The sequence below is a fragment of the Nomascus leucogenys genome, chromosome 22a (assembly GCF_006542625.1).
Source record: "Nomascus leucogenys isolate Asia chromosome 22a, Asia_NLE_v1, whole genome shotgun sequence".
NCBI lineage: Eukaryota > Metazoa > Chordata > Mammalia > Primates > Hylobatidae > Nomascus > Nomascus leucogenys.
In genome coordinates, this window is record NC_044402.1 from 103,537,280 (window position 1) to 103,559,868 (window position 22,589).

At 37.9% G+C, this 22,589-nt stretch overlaps 1 protein-coding gene across 1 annotated transcript in view; it reads left to right on the forward strand.

Moving 5' to 3' along the window:
• NBEAL1 (neurobeachin like 1) overlaps positions 1 to 22,589 on the forward strand; it is a 207,371-nt gene that overhangs the window by 55,886 nt on the left and 128,896 nt on the right. The window contains exons 7-10 of the mRNA XM_030803003.1: positions 3,642 to 3,724; positions 12,969 to 13,054; positions 18,451 to 18,757; positions 19,694 to 19,800. Coding sequence (XP_030658863.1) covers positions 3,642 to 3,724; positions 12,969 to 13,054; positions 18,451 to 18,757; positions 19,694 to 19,800 — 583 coding nt within the window. The remainder of the gene's footprint in view (positions 1 to 3,641; positions 3,725 to 12,968; positions 13,055 to 18,450; positions 18,758 to 19,693; positions 19,801 to 22,589) is intronic.

Consider the following 22,589-nt stretch of genomic DNA (forward strand, 5'->3'; position numbering starts at 1 on the left):
GAGATGGAGTCTCGCTTTGTTGCCCAGGCTGGAGTGCGGTGGCGCGATCTCGGCTCACTGCAAGCTCCGTCTCCCGGGTTCACTCCATTCTCCTGCCTCAGCCTCTCCGAGTAGCTGGGACTACAGGCGCCCACCACCACGCCCGGCTAATTTTTTTTTTGTATTTTTTTTAGTAGAGACAGGGTTTCACCGTGGTCTCGATCTCCTGACCTCGTGATCTGCCCGCCTCGGCTTCCCAAAGTGCTGGGATTACAAGCGTGAGCCACCGCGCCCGGCCTTAATTTTTTATTTTTAGTCAAGACAGGTTTTCACCATGTTGGCCAGACTGGTCTTGAACTCCTGACCTCAGTTGATCCACCTGCCTCAGCCTCCTGAAGTGCTAGGATTACAGGTGTGAGCCACTGCGCCCGGCCATGAGTATGGTTTTAAAATGTCTCCCCACAATTACTTATTACTTGTAATTGAACAATCAGTAATTATTTTGGACAGTACTGGGCCAAATAATCCAGTTGGTTGGATGATCAAAATTAACTGATCATCAGTAAGAAGTAGATGGGTATCATGTGCTCCACATGTGATAACCCTAGGAAGGACACATCTTTGCTTATGTGTTATTCCAGCCAAGCATGCATAGTCTGAATCTAATTGTGAGAAAACAAGCAAATCCCAAGCGAAGAACATTCTAATTTTTTAAAAAAGGAGGGCTGGAGGACAACTTTCTTTAAAAATATCACAAATGGGGTTATGGAAATGTTTCAGATTAAAAGAGGCTAAAGAGACACTAAATGCAATACCTGACCCTGGCCTGGAAGCTGTATTGGAAGAGGGAATACTACAAAGGATGTTAGTGGGTGAACTGACAAAACTGGAATACGGTTGGTAGATTACATAGAAGTATTGTATCAGTGTTAAATTTATTGAAGTTTGTAACTATACTGTGGTGTTATATAAAACTATATCCTTATTAGCAAATATTCACTAAAATATTAAGACATGAAGGACCATGATATATGTAATTTCCTATATATAATGAGGCCAGGCACAGTGGCTTATGCCTGTAATCCTAACACTTTGGGAGGCTGAGGTAGGAGGATCACTTAAACCCAGGAGTTTGAGGCCAACCTGGGCAACATAGCAGGACCCCATCTTCACAAAAAACAAAAAAAATTAACTGGGTATGGTGGTTTGCACCTATGATCCTAGCTTTGCAGGAGGCTGAGGTGGGAAGATCGCTTGAGCCCAGGAGTTAGAGGTTGCAGTGAACTAGGATAGCACCACTTCACTCCAGTCTGGACAATAGAGCAAGACCCTGTCTCTAAAAGAAAAAAAAAATTGGGGATAAAGTGTTAACAGTGAACTTGGGTAAACTCTATTTGATGTTCTTTGATCTATTCTTATTGTTGCATCTTTTGCCAGAACTTGGACTTTTTCCAAATAAAATTAAGAATAATGATTATGTCCTAGGTATGATGTGAGTACAATGATTATGTCCTAGGTATGATATGAGTACAAAAAAGAAGCATGGTGGCCGGGCGCGGTGGCTCACGCCTGTAATCACAGCACTTTGGGAGGCCAAAGCGGGTGGATCACAAGGTCAGGAGATTGAGACCATCCTGGCTAACACAGTGAAACCCCGTCTCTACTAAAAATACAAAAAATTAGCCGAGTGTGGTGGTGGGCGCCTGTAGTCCCAGCTACTCGGGAGGCTGAGGCAGGAGAATGGCATGAACCCAGGAAGCAGAGCTTGCAGTGAGCTGAGACTGCACCACTGCACTCCAGCCTGGGCAACAGAGCGAGACTCCGTCTCAAAAAAAAAAAAGAAGCCTGGTTAAATCAACCAAGAACATAAACTTAGAAAACTGAGATGCAAATAAGTGTTTTACAGCCCTCTCAGAACTGGTTGATATGTATTAGCATCTGCTAAATGCTAGATGCTTGGCCCAAATATCAAGTAATAATGGAGCAATTAACTATGCTGTATTCTACAAATGGTATAAGACTAAAGTTCATTTTTAGCTCTACTAACTTATTGAAAACATGCAGTACAAACTACTTGTGCTTTAATTTTTGTGTTCTAATATATGTAATAGTTCTCACCCCTTTTGTTTATGTTAGCATATTAAATTCTTACCACAAATATATTGGAAATTATGTTCATATGTTACATCTAACACAGGAACTTTAGAATGAGTCGTTGATCACGAATTGTAGAAGTACATTTTTATTATGTTAATCAAGTGAGGATGTTTATTGTTTGTAGCATAGGTTGTTTGGATAGGATATAAGCAATCTATTAGTTAATACCATAATTTATAATGAATGCACAAACTGGAAATAATCTCATGGGAAAACCTAACTGAAAGCTAAATTAAATTTTATCCTTTTAAAATTAGTTTTTCTACCACGTGATTGAATTTTTTATTTGAAACTCCAGTGAATTTTGTATTGTTACAAAGACATGAAAATCTTTGATAATGGTCTTAATTAAATAAGAAGATCTATTAATGTTCTAACATGTTTTGTTTGAAATTAAAATAAATACAGCTGGTATAATCACTGTTCTGCCTTCCACACACTGGAAATAGGCATAGATTTAGAAAGCAGTGCAGTAGCAAATGAGGTCTAATATGATTTCTAATGAATTTAGATAGTAGATCTGGATCTTAGAACTCTTTATTTTGCCGTCACTGAGTCCACCTATGCTTGTCCTATGTGGTTTGTTCTATGATCTATTGACATTTCTTCTTAGGTTTGAAATAATTATAAGGAAAGTAATTTCAGTAGCTCAATTATGGTCATTAAGAAGAAAGCATCTTAGACCAGTGCTTTATCAGTACATCATATTTAGATGTACAGAATTTCTATGTGGCTGTCCTTTAAATATTTTCTATTTTTGTTGGCTTTGTCTAGTAATTTTAAATGCTTTTTTTAGGGAATGAAAAAATATCTGTGATTTAAAAAAATTTACTATCTACTAGTTGGAAGTATCATCATAACACTACTCTTTATTCTCCAATCTCCACACCACTATGCCCATCTAAGAGATTCATTTTGTATCGAATTGAAATGTTCTTGTTAAAAGCACGTGCAATTTGTATTGGCTTTACCAAAGCCTGTAGGAAACATAACATCCATCAAAATTACTGGAATTATCATTAAAAACAAAAATAATCCCAGCCCATACTGGATCTGTATCCTCAATATGAAAGAAGCTAACGTATGGCCTCATTATCCATTATTATAAAGTTTCAGAAAGTGGCAGAGTGTCTGAGATTTCTGATAAATTTCAACTTTACTGTAATAATATGCTACTAGTCTCAGCTGTCAGTTTAGCATTACTGCTAAACAAAATCTTTTACAGGCTGGAAATTTTAAGGGCTGACTTCTTGTTCATTTTCCAGTTATTTAGAGATTTAACCTAGCTACCATGTTGCATAATTCAAAAAAATAAATCTGTTAATTGATGAGCAGTTCAGTTATTGGCTAGACTTCCTTTTCAAGATTATGCGAATCCTAGAGATACATAGTTCAAGACACGAATCAAAAGTAAAATATTAAATTTGTTTTATAATTGTTCTTGTAATTATGCCATGTCTGCTTGCCCATGTTGTAATTTATTGTTAACTTCTTTTTAATGATAGACGAATCCTTAGTACTGTGGAAAAGAGCAGACAGAAATATAAACCAGCTTCTCTCACAGTGGAATTCGTCCCTTTCTTTTATCGTAAGTAACACCTCTTATTTCTCTTGCTATGATTATCATCTTACTCTGATTACTTTTTATTCTTACTCTGATTCCGATCTTGATTCAGCTTTGTTAATTTATAAAATAAAGGTTGTAAGAACATGTCACTGGAGTAAGGTACGTGATTTGTGTTTGGCTGCAATTATTGTACTTGGTTTTATTTAATTTGCTGTTCTCAAAAAATTTTTTTAGAATAGCTGAATATTTTAATGATGGTGGTATATTTTATTTTATTTATTTACTTTTTTTTGAGAAGAAGTCGCATGCTTGTTGCCCAGGCTGGAGTACAGTGGTGCGATCTTGGCTCACCACAACCTCCACCTCCTGGGTTCAAGCAATTGTCCTGCCTCAGCCTCCCAAAAAGCTGGGATTACAGGCATGCGCCACCACACCCGGCTAATTTTTGTATTTTTAGTAGAGACGGGGTTTCACCATGTTGACCAGGCTGGTCTTGAACTCCTGACCTCAGGTGAACTACCCACCTCAGCCTCCCAAAGTGCTGGGATTACTGGCATGAGCCACCATGCCTGGCCACTGGTGGTATATTTTAGAACTTCAGAATTTTTATTGAAAATAGGAAATTTGAGAGAGTTAGCACCTATGTATGTGACTTATATATGCCATCTTTCAAAAATATAGAATAATTTGCAGACTATAAATGGAACACTGTGTGTTCCTTGAGTATGTATTTCCCATTCAAATTTGTCACTTAACATTTTGCCATATTTGCTTCAGTTCTTTCTTTTCCCTGTGAAATGAAAGAAGACAGAAATAGTCCTTTGATTGCTTGCTGAAGATGACTGCAGTGCTGACTCTGCTTGACCACCAGTAGTGATACTGGCTTTAGCTAGGTAATGAAGCTCCATAGTAGACCATCTCTGGAAACTGGCCTCACTTAGAGGATATAGGACAGGAAACCCAGCCTGCCAGTAGAACGGTATAAGGTGTTTCTATTTGTCAGGAGTCCTCACAGCCATGCAAGGGCTATTCTTTGGTCCTCCAAGTGAGGTTATAAAATCAAATTGGTGTGTCAGGGAGCCACTTGGCTTAGAAGTAAAGTATCCCATAAAAGCCTTTGTCTCTTGTATATATAGGTTACGTGCTTATTTTGTTAATTTATCCCAAAGTATTGTATATTTTGTATGCTTGTAAATGATTTATCTTATTCATTTTTGGAGAGAGATGCGGTCTCATTCTGTTGCTCAGGCTGGAGTGTAGTAGTGCAATCATAGCTCACTATATAACCTCCAACTGTGAGCTCAGGTCGTCCTCTCACCTCAGCCTCCCAAATACCTAGGACTACAGGCATGTGCCACCATGCCTGGCTAATACAATTTTTCATGGAGGCAAAGTCTCACTATGTTGCCTAGGCTGGTCTCAGACTCCTGGCCTCAAGTGATCCTCCCACCTCAGCCTCTCCAAGTATTGGGATTACAGGTGAGAGCCACCATGCCCAGCCTGATTTGTTTTAAATTGTATTTTTCATTTTTAAAACTAGTATATAGAAATATAATTTGTTTTTGTATATTGATTTTTATATCCTTGTTCCCACATGTAGAAGGGAAAAAATTCAGTCTTTCACTATTAAATATGATATTAGCTATATGTTTTTAAAAATAGATGCCCTTTATTAAGTAGAGGAAGTCTTATTTTAACCCTAGTTTGCTAATAGTTTTTATTACTGAATGGACATTGACTTTTTTTTTAAGTGTACTTTTACTACATCTGTTTGAGGTGCTTGTTAATTGGCAAAATACATAGATTGATTTTCAAATATTTAACATCATATTTCTGGCCTAAACTACCTTTCGTTGTGATTATATAATTAACTTTTATTTGTCTCTGTCTCTCTTTTTTTTTTTTTTTTTTTTTTTTTGAGAAACAGGGTGTTGCTCTGTTGTCCAGTCGGGAGTGCTATGGTATAATCATAGCTTACTGTAGCCTTAAACTCCTGGGCTCAAGTGATTTTCTTGCCTCAGCCTCCTAAGTAGCTGGGACTAGAGGAATGCACCATCATAAGCAGTGTATTAGTTCGTTCCCACACTGCCATAAAGTAATACCTGAGACTGGGGTAATTGATAAAGAAAAGAGGTTTAATTGGCTCGTGATTCTGCAGACAATACAGGAAGCATGACAGCCTCTGCTTCTGGGGAAGCCTCAGAAGCTTTTACTTAAGGCAGAAGGTGAAGCAGGAGCAGGACCAAGAGTGAGAAAGCTGGGAGGTGCTATACACTTTTAAATGACCAGATCTCATGAGAACTCTGTCATGAGAACAGCACCAAAGGGTTGCTGCTAAATTATGCATGAAGGATCCGCCCCCATGATCCAGTCACTTCCCACCAGGCCCCACCTCCAACACTGGGGATTACAGTTGAACATGAGATTTCGGTGGGGGCATAGATCCAAACCATATCAGCTGGCTAATTTAACAAAATGTTTTTGTAGATACGGTCTTGCTGTGTTGCCTCCAGGCTGGTCTTGAACTCCTGGCCTCTAGTGATCCTCCTTCCTCAGTCTTCCAAAGTGCTAGGATTATAGTATATTATCCTTTTTATGTAATACTGCATTTGATTGATTTTTTTGTTTAAAAATTTTGTATCTCTGTTCAAGGACGGTAAGGGTTTCTAGGATTTTTTCCCTTGTATGTCTTATATGGTTTTTGTCTTAGTCTGCTTGGATTGTCATAACAAAATACTGTAGACTGGGTGGCTTAAATAACAGAAATTCATTTCTCACAGTTCTGGAGTCTGGAAAGTCCAGCAGGGTTTATTTTCTGATGAGATCTGTCTTTGTGGCTTGCAGATAGTCATCTTCTTGCTGTGTCCTCACATGTTGGAAAAAGACTGTTGTCTCTTCCTCTTCTTACAAGGGCACTAGTTCTCTTTGATCAAGGCTCTACTTTTATGACCTCATTTAACTTTAATCACTTCTTTAAAGGCCCTGTCTGCAATACAGTCACATGGGGAGATGTTAGGGCTTCCACATATTAATTTTGGGGGTACACAGTTCACTCTATACCACTCTGTCCTTGCCCCCCCAATTCATGTACTTACCACATACAGAATACATCCATTTTATCTCAATAGCCCCAAATGTCTTAACTCATTCTCACATCAACTCTGTAAGTCTAAAGTTCAAAATCTTATCTAAATATCTAAATCTGATACTGGTGAGACTGAAGTTACAATTCATCCTGACTCAAAGTCCCTTTCCAGCTGTAAACCTGTGAAAACAAATAAGTTATATGTAACCAGAATACAATGTTGGAACAGATATAGGATACACATTCCCATTCCAAAAGGGAGACAGTGGAAGGAATAAAGGGGTGACAGGTCTCAGGTAAGCCTAAAACCTAGTAAGGTAAATTCTATTAGGCATTAAAGCTTGAGAATAGCCCTCTTTGGTTGATACTCTGTACTTCATGTGCACTGGGTTGCCAGTGTCACCCCGACCCCAGTTCTCTGCAAGGGCCCCACCCATAATGCTGTCTGTGAGGGCAGCTCCACCATTGAGGCACTAGGTAGGTCATCCTGGCCCACTGAAACCTGACCTGTGCTCCTACCCTTTGAAACCAAGGAAGAGGAAACAGCCTTGCCTCCTGGATCTTTGGTGGGAATGGCAGCCCTCATAATCTCTGAATTGCTTTCAGAGTTTTTCTTATCACACATTCAAACTGAATAGCTTTGTAGTCTGATCTATAGAATCCAAGAAGTCTAACAGTCTACCTTCATTCCTTCCCACTTTCTCTGTCCCCTTTAGTTCAACATGGTAGTGTCTTTTCTGGTATAATCCCATATCCATTCCTGGCCTCACTAAGCTGGCTGATTAGGTCCACTAGTTATACCCATGGTGTGTTTATCAGTCACACCCTCAGTATTTTCTTTAGAACAAGCTTTCTTGTTTGTTTGTTTGTTTGTTTTTTATCATTTGGATAGGCTGAGTATTTTCTAAATCTTCAGCTTCTGGTTCTTTTGTGCTTAACAGTTTCTTCTTTAGTTTATTTCTGTCTTCTCACATTTTAAGTATAAGCAGTCAGAAGGAGAAATTAAGCTGCTCCTTCAACACTTGCTTAGAAATCGCCTTAGCTAAATATCCAATTTTATTGCTTGCTGCACGTTCCACCTTCCACAAAACACTAGAACACAGTTCAGCCAAGTTCTTTGCCACTTTATAATAAGGATCACCTTTCCACTGGTTTTCAATAACATGCTCCTTATTTATGTTTGAGAGCTCACCAGAATTGCCCTGAAGTTCCCTATTTGCAGCATGCACCTCAAAACTCTTCCAGCCTCTGCCCATTACCCAGTTCTAAAGCTGCTTCTGTATTCTTAGGTCTTTGTTGTGGTAGCACTCTATTTCTTTGTAACAAAATCTGTCTTAGTCTGCTTGGGCTGGTATAACAAAATACTATTGATTTGGTGGCTCAAACAACAATGCTGGTCATATTAAATGAGTTAGGCAGGGTTCTCTTTTCCTCTATTTTCTGTGAGAGTTGGTTTGAGAATGCTATTATGATTTTCTTAACATTCATCAGCAGATCTGGACCTGGAGATTACCTTGTGGAAAGGTTTTGTTTTGTTTTTCATTGAGACAGAATCTTGCTATGTTGCTCAGGCTCGTCTTGAATTCCTGGGCTCAAGTGATCTTACCACCTCAGCCTCCTGAGTAGCTGAGACTATAGGCATGTGTGTTGTGCCCAGTGTGAAAAGGTTTCAAATTATGGAGTAAATTTATTTGCTAGATAAAGGGCTACTCAGATTTTCTATTTCTTCTTGTGTTAGTTTTTATAATTCATGTCTTTCAAGGAATTTGTGTTTTTCATCACATAAATTGTGTTGAATTTATTGGCATAAAGTTGTTCATAGTATTTCTTCATGTATCCTTCTTAAATCTGTGGAATTTAAATTAATGTCTCCTCTTTCATTCCTGACTTTGATAATTTACATTTTTCTCTCTTCTTTTTTCTTGATTGGTCTAGCTAGAGGTTTTTAAATTATATTGATCCTGGTACATACCTGTAGTCCCGGCTACTTAGGAGGCTGAGGCAGGAGGATCACCTTAGCCCAGGGGTTCGGGGCTGTAGTGCGCTATGATTGTGTCTATGAATAGCCACTGCATTCCAGCCTGGGCAACATAGTGAGACCCTGTCTCTTAAAAATTTATATTGATCTTTCCAGTGAACCAGCTTTTGATTTCATTGATTTTCCTCTATTGTTTGTTTCCTTTTTCATTATTTTTTCTATTATCTTTAATATTAACTTCCTCTTAATTGCTCTTCTTTTTCTAGCTTCTTAGAGTGAAAGGTCAATCTTTGATTAGATCTTTATTTAGACCTTCTTTTCTAGAATGAACATGAATCATTGCTTTAGTTGTGCCCCACAGATTTTGATATGTTTGTTTTAATTTTGTTAAAACGAAGTTTTCTTATTTGGTTTAAAATACTTTCAAATTGGGGAAATGTTGGTCAAATTTCGTACAAAATTTCGGTTAGGCAGAATAAATTCAAGAGAGCTACTACATAACATTGTGACTGTAGTTAGTAACAATGCATTGCATACTTGAAAATGGCTAAGAGAGTAGCTAAAAGAGAGGTCACCACAAAAAAAGTTAAGTATGTGAGGTAATGTATATGTTAATCAGTTTGATTTAGCCACAATGTATACATATTTCAAAACACCACATTGTTCACCATAAATATATGCAATTTGTATTTGTCAATTAAAAAAGATTACGTTAATAAAATGAAAAGGAATGTATTGTTTAATCTGCACATGTTGGGGGAGTTTCCAGATCCTTTTTTCTTTCTTTCTTTCTTTTTTTTTTTTTTTGACATGGGGTCTTACTCTGTCACCCAGGCTGGAGTGGTGCAGTGGCGTGATCTTGGCACACTGCAGCCTCTGCCTCCCGGGTTCAAGCAATTCTCATATCTCAGCCTCTCGAGTAGCTGGGATTACAGGTGCCCGCCATCACACCCAGCTAATTTTTGTATATGGGGTTTCATCACCTTGGCCAGGCTGGTCTCGAACTCCTGGCCTCAAGTGAGCCACCCGCCTCAGCCTCCCAAAGTGCTAGGATTACAGGTATGAGCCTCCACCCCCAGCCCTTTTTTTCTTTATGGTGAAAAAAAGTGTATATTTGGAATTACCCTGCTGGACTCAGTTTAGATGATCCCAGTTTTGTAGGCAATATTGAAAGCATCATAATCAGGAGGCAGTCTAACATATGCCTTCTCTCCAGCAGTCCTGATTGGGGTGTAGACCTGGCCACATCATTGTCAATAGAGCTTCTTCATGGCCTGTCTGATCTGTTGTTGGGCTTGATATCTACAGTGAACACAAGTGTTTCCTGTCATCTTTTTCATGGCTGACTTAGTGGCTTAAAGGGATTTTGGTGCTGGCATAGTAGTCAAGTTTGTATCTTCTCTGACAGTTCCTCTGAGGATGTTTGGGCTGCCTTTGGAACCATGGTGTCTTGGGCCACCAGAAGGTGGTGATGTGCAGACTGTATGTGTGTGGGGGGTGGGGTGGATGCCTTTTAGCCGTGCCTTCTTGGCCTTCATAGCCTTGGCTTTGGCTTTGGCTTTGGGAGGGGCAGGGACCACCTTCCTTTTAATGCCATCTCATGAAAAGGGTCTCCAGATAATCTTTTTTTCATTACTTTCTAATATATTTCCATTATGGCAAGAGAAAATACTCTTTGTGACTTCAATAAACTTAAACTCATTGAGTTGTATTTTCTTATTTATATTTATTGAGTTCCACTTTTCATCATGAATAACATTCCTTGCCTTGATTATATTTCTTGCCTACTTTGTCAGATACTAATATAGCCATCCAGCAATCTTATGGTGAGAGTTTGCATGGTATATGTTTTTATGTCCTTTTTATGTATTATCTTTCTGTGTGTCCACTGTGGCTGAATGGAACTCTGTCATCTTCTAGCTCTGTGTAAAATCAGAGAATTACTTAGCTTACAATTTCTTCGTAGTTTTTCGCCGATCTTGTGGGATATCACACTATTGTGTGAGGATAGATACTGAGACACAAAATGAGCCCTGTGCATATTTCTGGAGCACTTCCTCTGTATAGCTTCCTCCACTCCAGTACTCTGCTTTACAAATTCCAGTTGCCTAGGCCTCCCTGAACTTTGATTTCTGTCTCCTCAACTCAGCAAATGGCTTGTTCTTTTAGGGTTCCTCCTTTCCATGTAGCAGTTCAGAAAGTGTCTCCAAACAGGAATCTGTGGTGTAATCCTTGTGCTTACTTTGTTTTCCTTCTTGTGTGTATCACAGTTCTGTGACCCAGTTTCTGGAACTGATTTTCTCCAGTTTTCTAGTTGTTTATAGCTGAAAGCCATGTGTAGTACCAGTTATTCTGATATAGCTGGAACTTCTTAATTTTTTAATTATAAGTTTCTATCCAGGTTACCTCAAAGCTGTTTCTTTTTGGTAACATTTGTTACTGGAAATAATTTTATTGTTATGGTCTTGTCCCAGTGTGTAATGACATATGCAAAAGGGTATTCATAACAGCATCAAAAGAAAGGGGAAAAGCATAGCAGTTTATCAGTAGAGAACTGGTTAAGTGAAGGTAACACATTGTAGTGGTGTATGCCCTCTAGTCATTACAAAAAATGAATTAGGCAGGTGTATCTGTTAAGATGTAGTAATGTCCAGGCTTGACACAGTGGCTCACCCTTGTACTCCCAGCACTTTGGGAGGCTGAGGTGGGCAGATCACCTGAGCCCAGGAGTTTGAGGCCAGCCTGGACAACATTGCAAAACCCTGGCTCTACAAAAAAAAAAAAAAACAAAAAATTAGATGGTCATGGTAGCGTGTGCCTGTAGTCCCAGCTACCTGGGAGGCCGAGGTGGGAGGATCACGGGAGCCTAGGCAGCCAAGGCTGCAGTGAGCTGTGATTGCCCTCCAGCCTAGGCAATAAAGTAAGACCCTGTCTCAAAAAAAAAAAAAAAAAAAAAAAAAAAAGTAGAAAGATGTAGTAATGTCCAGAATGTATTAAGTTAAAAAGCAAAAAAAGTATGATGCAGGAGTACATATATGTACTATGTACTTTTTTTTTTTTTGAGATGAAGTGTTGCTCTGTCGCCCAGGCTGGAGTGCAGTGGCACGATCTCAGCTCACTGCAACCTCTGCCTCCTGGGTTCAAGAGATTCTCTTGCCTCAGCCTCCCAAGTAGCTGGGATTACAGGTGCCCGCCACCACACCTGGCTAATTTTTGCATTTTTAGTAGAGACGGGATTTCACCATGTTGGCCAGGCTGGCCTCGAACTCCTGACCTCAGGTGATCCGCCTGCCTCGGCCTCCCAAAGTGCTGGGATTATAGGCGTGAGCCACTGCGCCCAGCCTAGATGTCTCTTTACTAAGACTATTACGCCTCTCATTAGTAAAAATTGACCATCACTAGTCAACTAGAAAATGAAAGAATTGGACAAAAAGATTTCCTGGATCCACTCCAGGGCTAATATTCTAAAATTCTGGTACCAATAGTAACCTTTCTTTTAAAATTATAAATTATTTATTTATTTTTTTAAAAGGCTATACATGCATAGGACAAAGAAAAAGCAGCATAAAGACCTGACAAGGGGCCGGGTGCGGTGGCTCACACCTGTAATCCTAGCACTTTGGGAGGCTGAGGCGGGTGGATCATCTGAGGTCTCTACTAAAAATACAAAAATTAGCTGGGTGTGGTGGCAGGCATCTGTAATCCCAGATACTCCGGAGGCTGAGGCAGGAGAATCGCTTGAACCTGGGAGGTGGAGATTGCAGTGTGCTGAGATCACACCACTGCACTCCAGCCTGGGCGATACAGTGAGACTCCATCTCAAAGGAAAAAAAAAAAAGAGAGAGACAACTAATTTTATGCCAGGTTTGGGTTAGTTTCTAGCCCTGTCAGTTAGTAGCCATGTGACTTCAGGCAAGATATTAACTTCTGACCTTCCTTTTCCTCATTTATAAATGGGGGCCAAATATCCTTATATGGAGAATTATGAGAACTAAGTGAGATGACGTAAATACCTAAAATGCTATCTAGTAGATGGCTTCTCTTTTCTTTTCCTAAGACAAAATGCATATCAACCCTGGCTTTTAACACAGATCAGCCTTTTCACAAATAGTTCTTTGTGTTTGCATCAGACATTCCTTAAAGATAAATCATAATGTGAAAGACAAATCTTATTTATTTATTTATTTATTTATTATTTACAGAATGTTTTCAGGAAAGTGAACATCTCAAGGAAAGTCTTAAATGTTGCTTACTGCATCTCTTTGGAGCCATTGTAGCCGGTGGGCAGGTAAGGAAAGTGTTGAAATTTAATAAATAAAATTATAATTAACAGTGCAAAAAGCTTTCCATGGATTATTTAGTATGTTCTTTGTCTTTTTATAATTTCATTCACCATACAAATATTGAACTTATATATTATAACTAATCTACTTCTTTTATTTTCCAAAAAACCTAAGTAATATTTAGCACTGACAATAAAATTACTGAATAAATAAACAAATTTAACAATTTTTGGTATTGTAAATTCTTATTTATGTTAGCTTTCAAGCACTAGTTTTTATTTCAGATGATAGAGGAAGTCAACCTCATCAGTCCATTTGATGAAATCAAAGTCTAGTAGTTTGGTTTCTAAAGACACAAATTTATTCACTCTTTTCTGTACTTATAATACTAAATGTATTTTTTGTAAGTTTATATGTTTTTTTTTTTTCAACAAATCCAACTAGTGTTTTTAGATTTACAAAAAAGAATTTCTAGTATTTTTTTAAGGTAAGCATCTAAGTGCTGTCATAAACTTTTCTGTTTTTGTTTTTTGAAATGGGGTCTCGCTTTGTTTCCCAGGCTGGAGTGCAGAAGTGCGACTATTGGCTCACTGCAACCTCTGCCTCCCAGGTTCAAACAATCCTCCCACTTCAGCCTCCCAAGTAGCTGGGACTACAGGCACACACCACCATGCCCAGTTAATTTTTGTATTTTTAGCAAACACGAGATTTTGCTATATTGCCCAGGGGGGTCAAACTGCTGGGCTCAAGCGATCTGCCCACCTCAGCCTCCCCGAGTACTGGAATTACGGGCGTGAGTCCCCCATGCCTTACCACTGTCATAAACTTTGAATATAAATTCTAGTTGACAAAAGGATTATAGTTCAGAAAGTACATGTATAAACATGTGTTTTCTTAAACCACACAGTTTAGATCAGAGGTTCCTAACACTTGTACTTTTTATACCACACAGCCCTTTGGCAATCTGATAAAGCCCTTTGTCAGAATGTTTTAAATGCCTGAAATAAAGGAAACCAATTATACTGAAATGCAGTTACTAAAATATTAATAAAACAAATCTGTGACATAGTAATATGTGCTTCTTTATAATACGTTAAATTAAAAAAGGTGTAACAGCAAGTCTAGAAACTAATGTAACTTCCAAGAAGAAATTAGCATAAATGATATTTTGAGAGACTGTAACAGCTGTAATAAATGAAAATGCATATGATTTTTACTGATGACAAAATCACAAGTTTGTTTTGTTTTGTTTGTTGTTGTTTTGAGACAGGGTTTTGTTCTGCTGCCCAGAGTGGAGTGCAGTGTCTCTATCATGGCTCACTGCAGCCTTGGCCTCCTGGCTCAGTCATTTCTCCCACTTCAGCCTCCTGGGGAGCTGGGACTACAGGTGCACACCACCACACTCAGCTAATTTTTGTATTTTTGTAAAGACACTCTTTTGCCATGTTCCCCAGGTTGAGCAGTTCCTGGCTCAAGCAACCTGCCCATTTCAGACTCCCAAAGTGCTGGGATTACAGGTGTGAGTCACTGTGCCTAGCCAACAAAATCACAAGTATTATTTATACTACTGTTCTTTTGTTGCTTACATTTAAACTTGAAGGAAATACTAAATTTTAGTTAGAGATTAGTAGAAATTAAGATATCTGGTTTTTTCCATCCAAGTTTATAAATCTCTGTAATTCCCTCCCTCTATCCCTCTGTTTCTTTCTCTATCTTAGGTCGAAAGTTTTTATCTTCTCTTTTTTAACTATCAGTTTTTCTTTCACATTAAACATTCTCTTACTAGCATCTGTGTACTATGTTCTTAATATTGTTGTACCAAATTACGTATTTAAATTATAATTTTAAAAACTTAGAAACCTGTATTTTTAAAAACTTAAGTAAATTTTATTTAAAGATACAAAATTATGCCAATAATACACTAGGCATATTACCTTATTATTTTTGGCATTTAGGAGGAAATCCTTGTCTACATTCAGGACAGCATCATGAAGTTTAATGCTTAGATATTTATTTGAGTTCAAGAGCCTTTTATAAGGCTTTTTAACTTATAGCTGTAGGGAACTTTTAATCTTCTAGCAGTAAGCAATTGCTACTTGTTTGATAATTTATTTATCATTTCTTATTCTGTTTGGAGATTTGAGAGAGTATAATTTTCGTTTCTCAAGTGAACTTCATCAACAGTTGACTTTATGTATTTGGGAGATTTCTTTTTATTTAATATGTCCAATTGAGATATATTTTATTGAGTATTAATTTTATAAATACCATTCTGAGATTAAGAGTTTCCTGGCTGGGCGTGGTGGCTCACCCCTGTAATCCCAGCACTTTGGGAGGCCGAGGTGGGTGGATTGTTAGGTCAGGAAATCGAGACCATCCTGGCTAACATGGTGAAACCCTGTCTGTACTAAAAATACAAAAAAAAATCAGCCGGGCATGGTGGTGGGCGCCTGTAATCCCTGCTACTCTGGAGGCTGAGGCAGAAGAATGGCGTGAACCCGGGAGGCGGAGCTTGCAGTGAGCCAAGATCGCATCACTGCACTCTGGCCTGGGCAACAGAGCAAGACTTCATCTCAAAAAAAAAAAAAAAAAGAGTTTCCTATCTGTTGATATTAATGCAATTCCCCTTTCCTCCTTGTTTTTGCTCTGTTTTGTTTTCTCTCTGTATGTTTTTTTTCATTGCATGGCCCTTATGCTCAATGGCCTTTTTAAAAAATATATTTTTATTCCTTTTTACCCTTGTACCTTGTTAGCCTCCAGAGCGCTAGTGAAATTTCCATTTCTTTTGTTTTATTTGCCCTGTCCTTTTTCTGGCACCTAGCCAGAGTCCCTAGTTAGGCTTCCAGGTGGGCTGTGTGACCTTTTCCTCTTCACCCTAGTAGAAGAAAAGAGTGTCCTTGTAGTGAGAGGGGTGGTGACCAGAATCTTATTTTTCAGTGTAAGTTTGCTTAATCACATTCCAGTATTAGCTGATTTCCTTCTTTTGGATCATTATCTCCCCATTTCTATCATTTCTCTACTACAGTGAAAAAATGAATAAGTATACAGGAATGAAAATGGAAGTGGCATTGTTATGACTAATGTAGAAGCTGATTGGATCCCCTTCTCTTTTTGAAAACACAGAGCCTTGTTCTTCTTAGTGCCTAGGGGTAGTCAAACCCCAGGAGACCTCCATAATGAAACCTAACACTAAAATCAAGTAGATACTGGAAGTCAAATTTATTATTTTATGTACCGAAAATCCTTGCGATCCAGGCATAGCTATAGTGGGATTTATATCAAAGTTGGAAAGTTGTTTGTTGAATATGGCATTAGTATAAGGGGGTTTAGATGAAATGAATATATAAAGGCTAAAGAATGGTCGTGTCATAAGGATCAGAAAAATGAAAGTCTAATTACTGGTTTCCTTTCCCAAAGCATCATATCTGGGCTTCCCACTGGCGTATTTGAAACCTGTTCTGTTTTGTGTTATGTTAAAAACAAAGATTTTGTAGCCAGCCTGACCTAGGTTTGAGTGTCCATCTCTAACTAGTTGTGTGACCTTGGATAAACTATTTACATATGTTTTAGCTTATTAATTTATAATACGGAAATAGTAACATTTATGGGAGATTTGTAAGGACTAAATGACGTAATATATGTACAGCACTTAACAAACTTGTACTTTTAAAAACTAAGTAAATAAAAGTTTTATCAGTTAGATCTATGATTTGCTTTATGTAGCAGTTAATAAAATTAAAACAGCTTAAGTTACTTTTCTAATTAAAAACAAATAATAAATAATTCAGAGTTAATCTGGTGCCTCAGGGATCTTCAGGGATTCAGTTTTCTTTTGAATGTCAATCTGTCATGCTTACTGTTCTGTTTCATGCTGCAAGATAGCTTCTAGAGTTCTGGCCATTATGTTCATATTTGGGGCTCTAAGATAGAGGGGGTAAGGAAGAAGGATACAAATGTGATGTGTCAAGTATCTTTTAAAGAGATACTGAGGCCGGGCATGGTGGCTTACGCCTATAATCCCAGAACTTTGGGAGACCGAGGTGGCCGGATCTCTGAGCCCCAGAGTTCAAGACGAGCCTGGGCAACACAGGGAGACCCTGTCTCTACAAAAAAGTTTTTTTAAATTAGTCAGGTATGATGGTGCACACCTGTGGTCCCAGCTACTCAGGAGGCCAAGGCAGGAGGATCACTTGAGCCTGAATAGTTGAGGCTGCAGTGAGCCCTGATCATGTCACTGCATTTCAACATGGGTGACAGAGGAAGATCTTGTCCGAAAAAATAAAAAACAAAGAGGTCCTGAAAAGCTGACACTCCCTGTCTTTTGATCTCATTTGCCAACCTTAGTCATATGACTATAGAGAAGGAAAATATGTCCACATAAAAAATGTGATAAAACTTGCTTCCTTGGCCTCCTTAGCAGCAGGGAAGGCTAGGAAATGTGAATTTATTCTAGGTGGCCATGTGTCCAGGAACACATCAGTTTCTTTGAATAAGGAAGGTGAAGGAAATTGAATGTTGGGTGGGCCATTAGCAGTTTCTTCCATAGTAATAATTATTGTTGTTGATATTATGTATTATATTATATTATATTATGTATTATTGATGGAAACAGTCCTAATGGCTTAAGTGCTAATTCAGATAATTTTGCATAACTATGTTCTGTTTCATTATGTTGTAATTTAACAATTTAGGGCAATACATATTGTTTATTTCTGTGTTTTTCTGGTCACCTTGACATATAGCTACCAATTACTTAGTATATGGAATTTCAGAAATATGTCTGTAGAATCAAAACCAAACCAGTCATCTTACATGTTTAAATCAGTTGTGATGGATTTTCTGTAACCAGCCTGAAAACCTTAGAGAGACTTAATCGATTTCAGGTTTTTTATGTTTCATTTTGCTTAAGAAATCCAGGTTTAGGCTGAGCTGGTACAGCAACTCAATAAGAACATCAAGGACTGAGGTCCTTCAATATTCCTATTCTTTCTGTAGCCTGCTACTTTAATCATGGACTTATCTCTTCATGATATAAAGGTGGCTGCAAGCATTATGTTTACATTCTAGGCAGGAAAAGGTGAAAGGCCCAAGGACAAAGCGTCCTTCCCTTTTTATTTATAAAGTGATACCCTCTTCATAGTCTACTACCATATATCCTTGACCAGAACTATGTCACATGGCTACCCTTAGCCACAAGAGAGAGTGTAAAGTGAGTTTTCTGAGAGGAAGGGAAGATTTAATATGTATGAACCACCAGCAGTGTCTATCAGAGTATCTGTTACAAATTTTTGTGTATTTATTAAAAGAAAAGGTTGCCTGCAGATGTATTAAATTCTTGTTGCAAACATAGAGAACTCTTCATTAGTTTTAGGTTTCATTTTTATTGTCTCTAATGTTTCAGAGGAATGCTTTGCAAGCAATTTCTCCAGCCACTATGGAAGTTCTTATGCGAGTTTTGGCAGATTGTGATTCTTGGGAGGATGGAGATCCTGAAGAAGTGGGTAGGAAGGCAGAACTAACTCTGAAGTGCCTTACAGAAGTGGTACATATCCTTCTCAGTAGCAACTCTGATCAGCGTCAGGTGGAAACCAGTACTATTCTCGAGAACTATTTTAAATTGCTAAATTCAGATCATTCAGCTTTACCTAATCAAAGAAGGTCCAGACAGTGGGAAAACCGATTTATTGCTCTACAGATCAAAATGCTGAGTAAGTATTACATAATGACAACTTTTTCTGAGTCTGTTTTTTATTTTCATATCTACCACTTTTTTTGAAATACAGGGCCATTGTATGGAAAGTATTGATTATTTAATTCAGATATCATATGACTGCTTAGACTTTGACTTCAAAATAATTTATATAGAATTGATGTGTTTGTTACAACCTCTTTGCTTTAACCATAACAAAGTCAAGTCTCTATATTGTTTTGAAAGTGTAATCTCCTAAAAGCATCAGTGTTAAAAAGAAAGTTAGCTATGACTTTGAAATTCTAGGAAAAGTAAATTTTCAGAAAGCACCATTTGTAGTAACCTATGGTAAAGAGTCACATACAATCAATTTTGTATGTGCCTCTATAACATCTCTGTAGAGGTCACTTCAAAAATCTGCCCTTTCTCTAGAGGGCTTCCGTTTTTGTTTCTTTTTTTCCTCAGAGCCTCTGTGTGTGTGTGTGTGTGTGTGTGTGTGTGTGTGTGTGTGTGTTTCTCTTCCCTTCTCTTTGTGTTGGTTGTTCTGTGTCATTCTGCTTATTTATCTCTGTCTCTATGCTCTGCAAGCTCCTTCACCAATATATTATGATTTCTTATTGTATTCCCGTGTAAGGTTGTTAAATACAAATATTATTAACTGATAGTTCCTTATAGAAGTAAAACGTTTTCATTAGAGCTAAACTAGGAAATTCAGATAAGTAAAAAGAAAAGTTATTTATATCCTGCCACCCACTCATAACGAACATTAATTGTTTGGTGTATAGCTTCTAAAAGCATAAAAATGCTTTTATGTGCTTTTGTGTGTTGGTGTCATTTTAAAAATACTGAACATCAAAATTGTTTTAAAAATTAAAAAGAAAAATGATTAGAGTAAATGTTTGTATGATCCCAAATTTTCATTTTTACATGGATGATTTTCTTTTTATTTTCCTAGATACCATCACAGCCATGTTAGATTGTACAGATAGGCCTGTTCTTCAGGCCATTTTTCTTAACAGCAATTGCTTTGAACATCTCATACGACTGCTGCAAAACTGCAAGGTATTTTTCTATTATTGTTGTTGTCTTTGATTTTAAGAAGCTATTTTTTGTTTTGATTCACATTTGAACATATTTTTGTTAATTTTTATACTTAATCTGTTTGCATTTAATTACGTAACCAAGTTTTATCTTGAATTGAAACTAGTATTAAATCACTTGTAATTGTCTAAATACTTTAAAGGTAGTCAAACTGGAATTTCTTTGTATGGGAAGAATTTCAGTTCATGAAGTATATTATTTTCATTCCATCCAGAAATACCCTTGAGGCCCTTTAAGTAATTAGTTGCTTCTGAGCTCTTGTAACTATTTGTGTCTGAATATACTAAGATGAGTCTTTGAAAAACAATTGTTTCTCATGGAAACACTGTCTTCTACCACAGTTTGTAGACTCCAAGTTACATATCCTATAAATACAGGCCACTGATTATAGGGAGTATTATATAAAACATGTGGATTGTTTGGTGCAAACCTATTACTCCAATTCAAATTGTATGTCATTCACTGAATAATGTTTTTGTATAAGAAATAGCTTTATTTTTTGAGATGGAGTCTCGCACTGTTGCCAGGCTGGAGTGCAGTGGTGCAGTCTGCAACCTCTACCTCCTGGGTTCAAGCAATTCTCCTGCCTCAGCCTCCCGAGTAGCTGTGACTACAGGCGGGCGCCACCATGCCCAGCTAATTTTTTGTATTTGTAGTAGAGACCAGGTTTCACCATGTTGGCCAGGGTGGTCTCCATCTCTTGACCTCGTGATCTGCCCACCTCAGCCTCCCAAAGTGCTGGGATTACAGGCGTGAGCCACCGCGCCTGGCCAAGACATAGCTTTTTAATTAAATGATTTATCTAACCAATATTTATTGTGTACCAATTGTGTATCAGACACTTTTCTTTTGAGGTCACAAAATATATGTTGTCTTCATAATGACTACTTTATAAATTAGGCACGAAGTTTCAGAGCGAGAGTTTCAGTTTAGTTCTTTTTGACTTCATGGCCATTATTCCTAACTTTTACACCATGTAATGACCCAAATGATGATTTTGGGTGTTTATTTCCATTCTTCTCTCCAAATATGTGATATGTTTGCATAATTTAAATAAAATTCATAAATGATTTGGTGCCCTTTCAGGGTCAAATAACATTTTTTATTACAATTAAAGTAATACGTACTCATTGTAAATGGAAACATTGATAGCATATTGATTCTCCCATACAATAATAAATATATTAATTCCAAAATTGTTGCTCATAGATGAAAACTGGTAATAATTCCCATACTTCCTAATGTAAAAATATATATTTCTATTAATGAAAAAGTAAGATCCCACATCAAGCTGAATAATATCAATAGGATACTTTTGTAAATATATTTTTGATAGCTCAAAATCATATTATAACACTAATACAAACAAAATTTTGAAGGAACCAGCTACTTGATAGCTTTTCCACTATCAGTGTTAACCTTTTCTGCAGTTGTTCAGAGGCTGTGGAAGTTAATGCAGATTTGTAGAAACTTTAATATGTTTGTAAGTGAATTTTGCACAATGTACGATTATATTTTGTTGCAAAACAGAATTTTGATGCCAAAATATGAAATGTGGAGAACAGACTTCTTGAAACATTAAAAAAAAATTTGTTTCTGAAATGTCAACACACTTACCTTCTTTTCTACATTGATCTTTTTTACTGTGTATCACTGTGGCCACTCTTTAGTCCTTCTGGAATATTACCCTTTCTAAAAATACTGGCATTCTCTGTTTGGTTCTAGGCTCTTTTTTCCAACCTTTCTTAATTTGCTTATCCTTTGGATGTCTCAACTTTGGATGTGTGGCTTTAGATATCATGTATAATACCCAAATTTCTTGTTGTTAGTTCAGCTCTCTTGAGAAATTCCACTTGAATGTCTCTCAAAATTTTCAAATTTGCCACATCTAAAATGGAACAGTTCATCCCCTACTCTTTTGTCTGCCCTTTCTTATCTTATCCCTACAGCTGCTTAAGTCGCCCAGGCTGGAGTGAGGTGGTATGATCTCAGCTCACTGCAACCTCTGCCTCCTGGGTTCAAGTGATTCTCCTGCCTCAGCCCCCCAAATAGCTGGGATTACAGGTGTCTGCCACCACGCCTGGCTAATTTTTGTATTTTTAGTAGAGACCGGGTTTCACCATGTTGGCCAGGTTGGTCTTGAACTCCTGACCTCAGGTGATTGGCCTGCCTTAGCCCCCAGAAATGCTGGGATTACAGGCGTGAGCCACTGTGCCCGGCCTGTTTTTCCTGTATTTCTAATTTAAGTCAAAGGCACCGTTATCTACCCAGTTTCTCAAAGGAGAAACTTGGAAATCAGTCTCGACTTTTCCTGATCTCTCTCATCTCCCACATCTGCTTATGTCACCAAAGTGGACAATTTCATTTTTTAAACATTTCTCAAATATGACTTTTTATTCCCACTGTCATTGCTTTATTTCAGGCTTTAATTTTTTTGCCAGATTATTGCAACATTTTCTTGTTTTCTCCTTTTTCACTCTTTTTTTTTTGAGACAGTCTTGCTCTGTCGCCCAGGCTAGAGTGCAGTGGCGCAGTCTCTGCTCACTGAACCTCCGCCTCCTGGGTTCAAGCGATTCTCCTGCCTCAGCCTTCCAAGTAGCTGGGATTATAGGCAGCCGCCACCATGCCTGGCTAATTTTCGTATTTTTAGTAGAGATGGGGTTTCACCACCTTGGCCAGGCTGGTCTGGAACTCCAGACCTCATGATTCTCCCGCCTCGGCCTCCCAAAGTGCTGGGATTATAGGCGTGA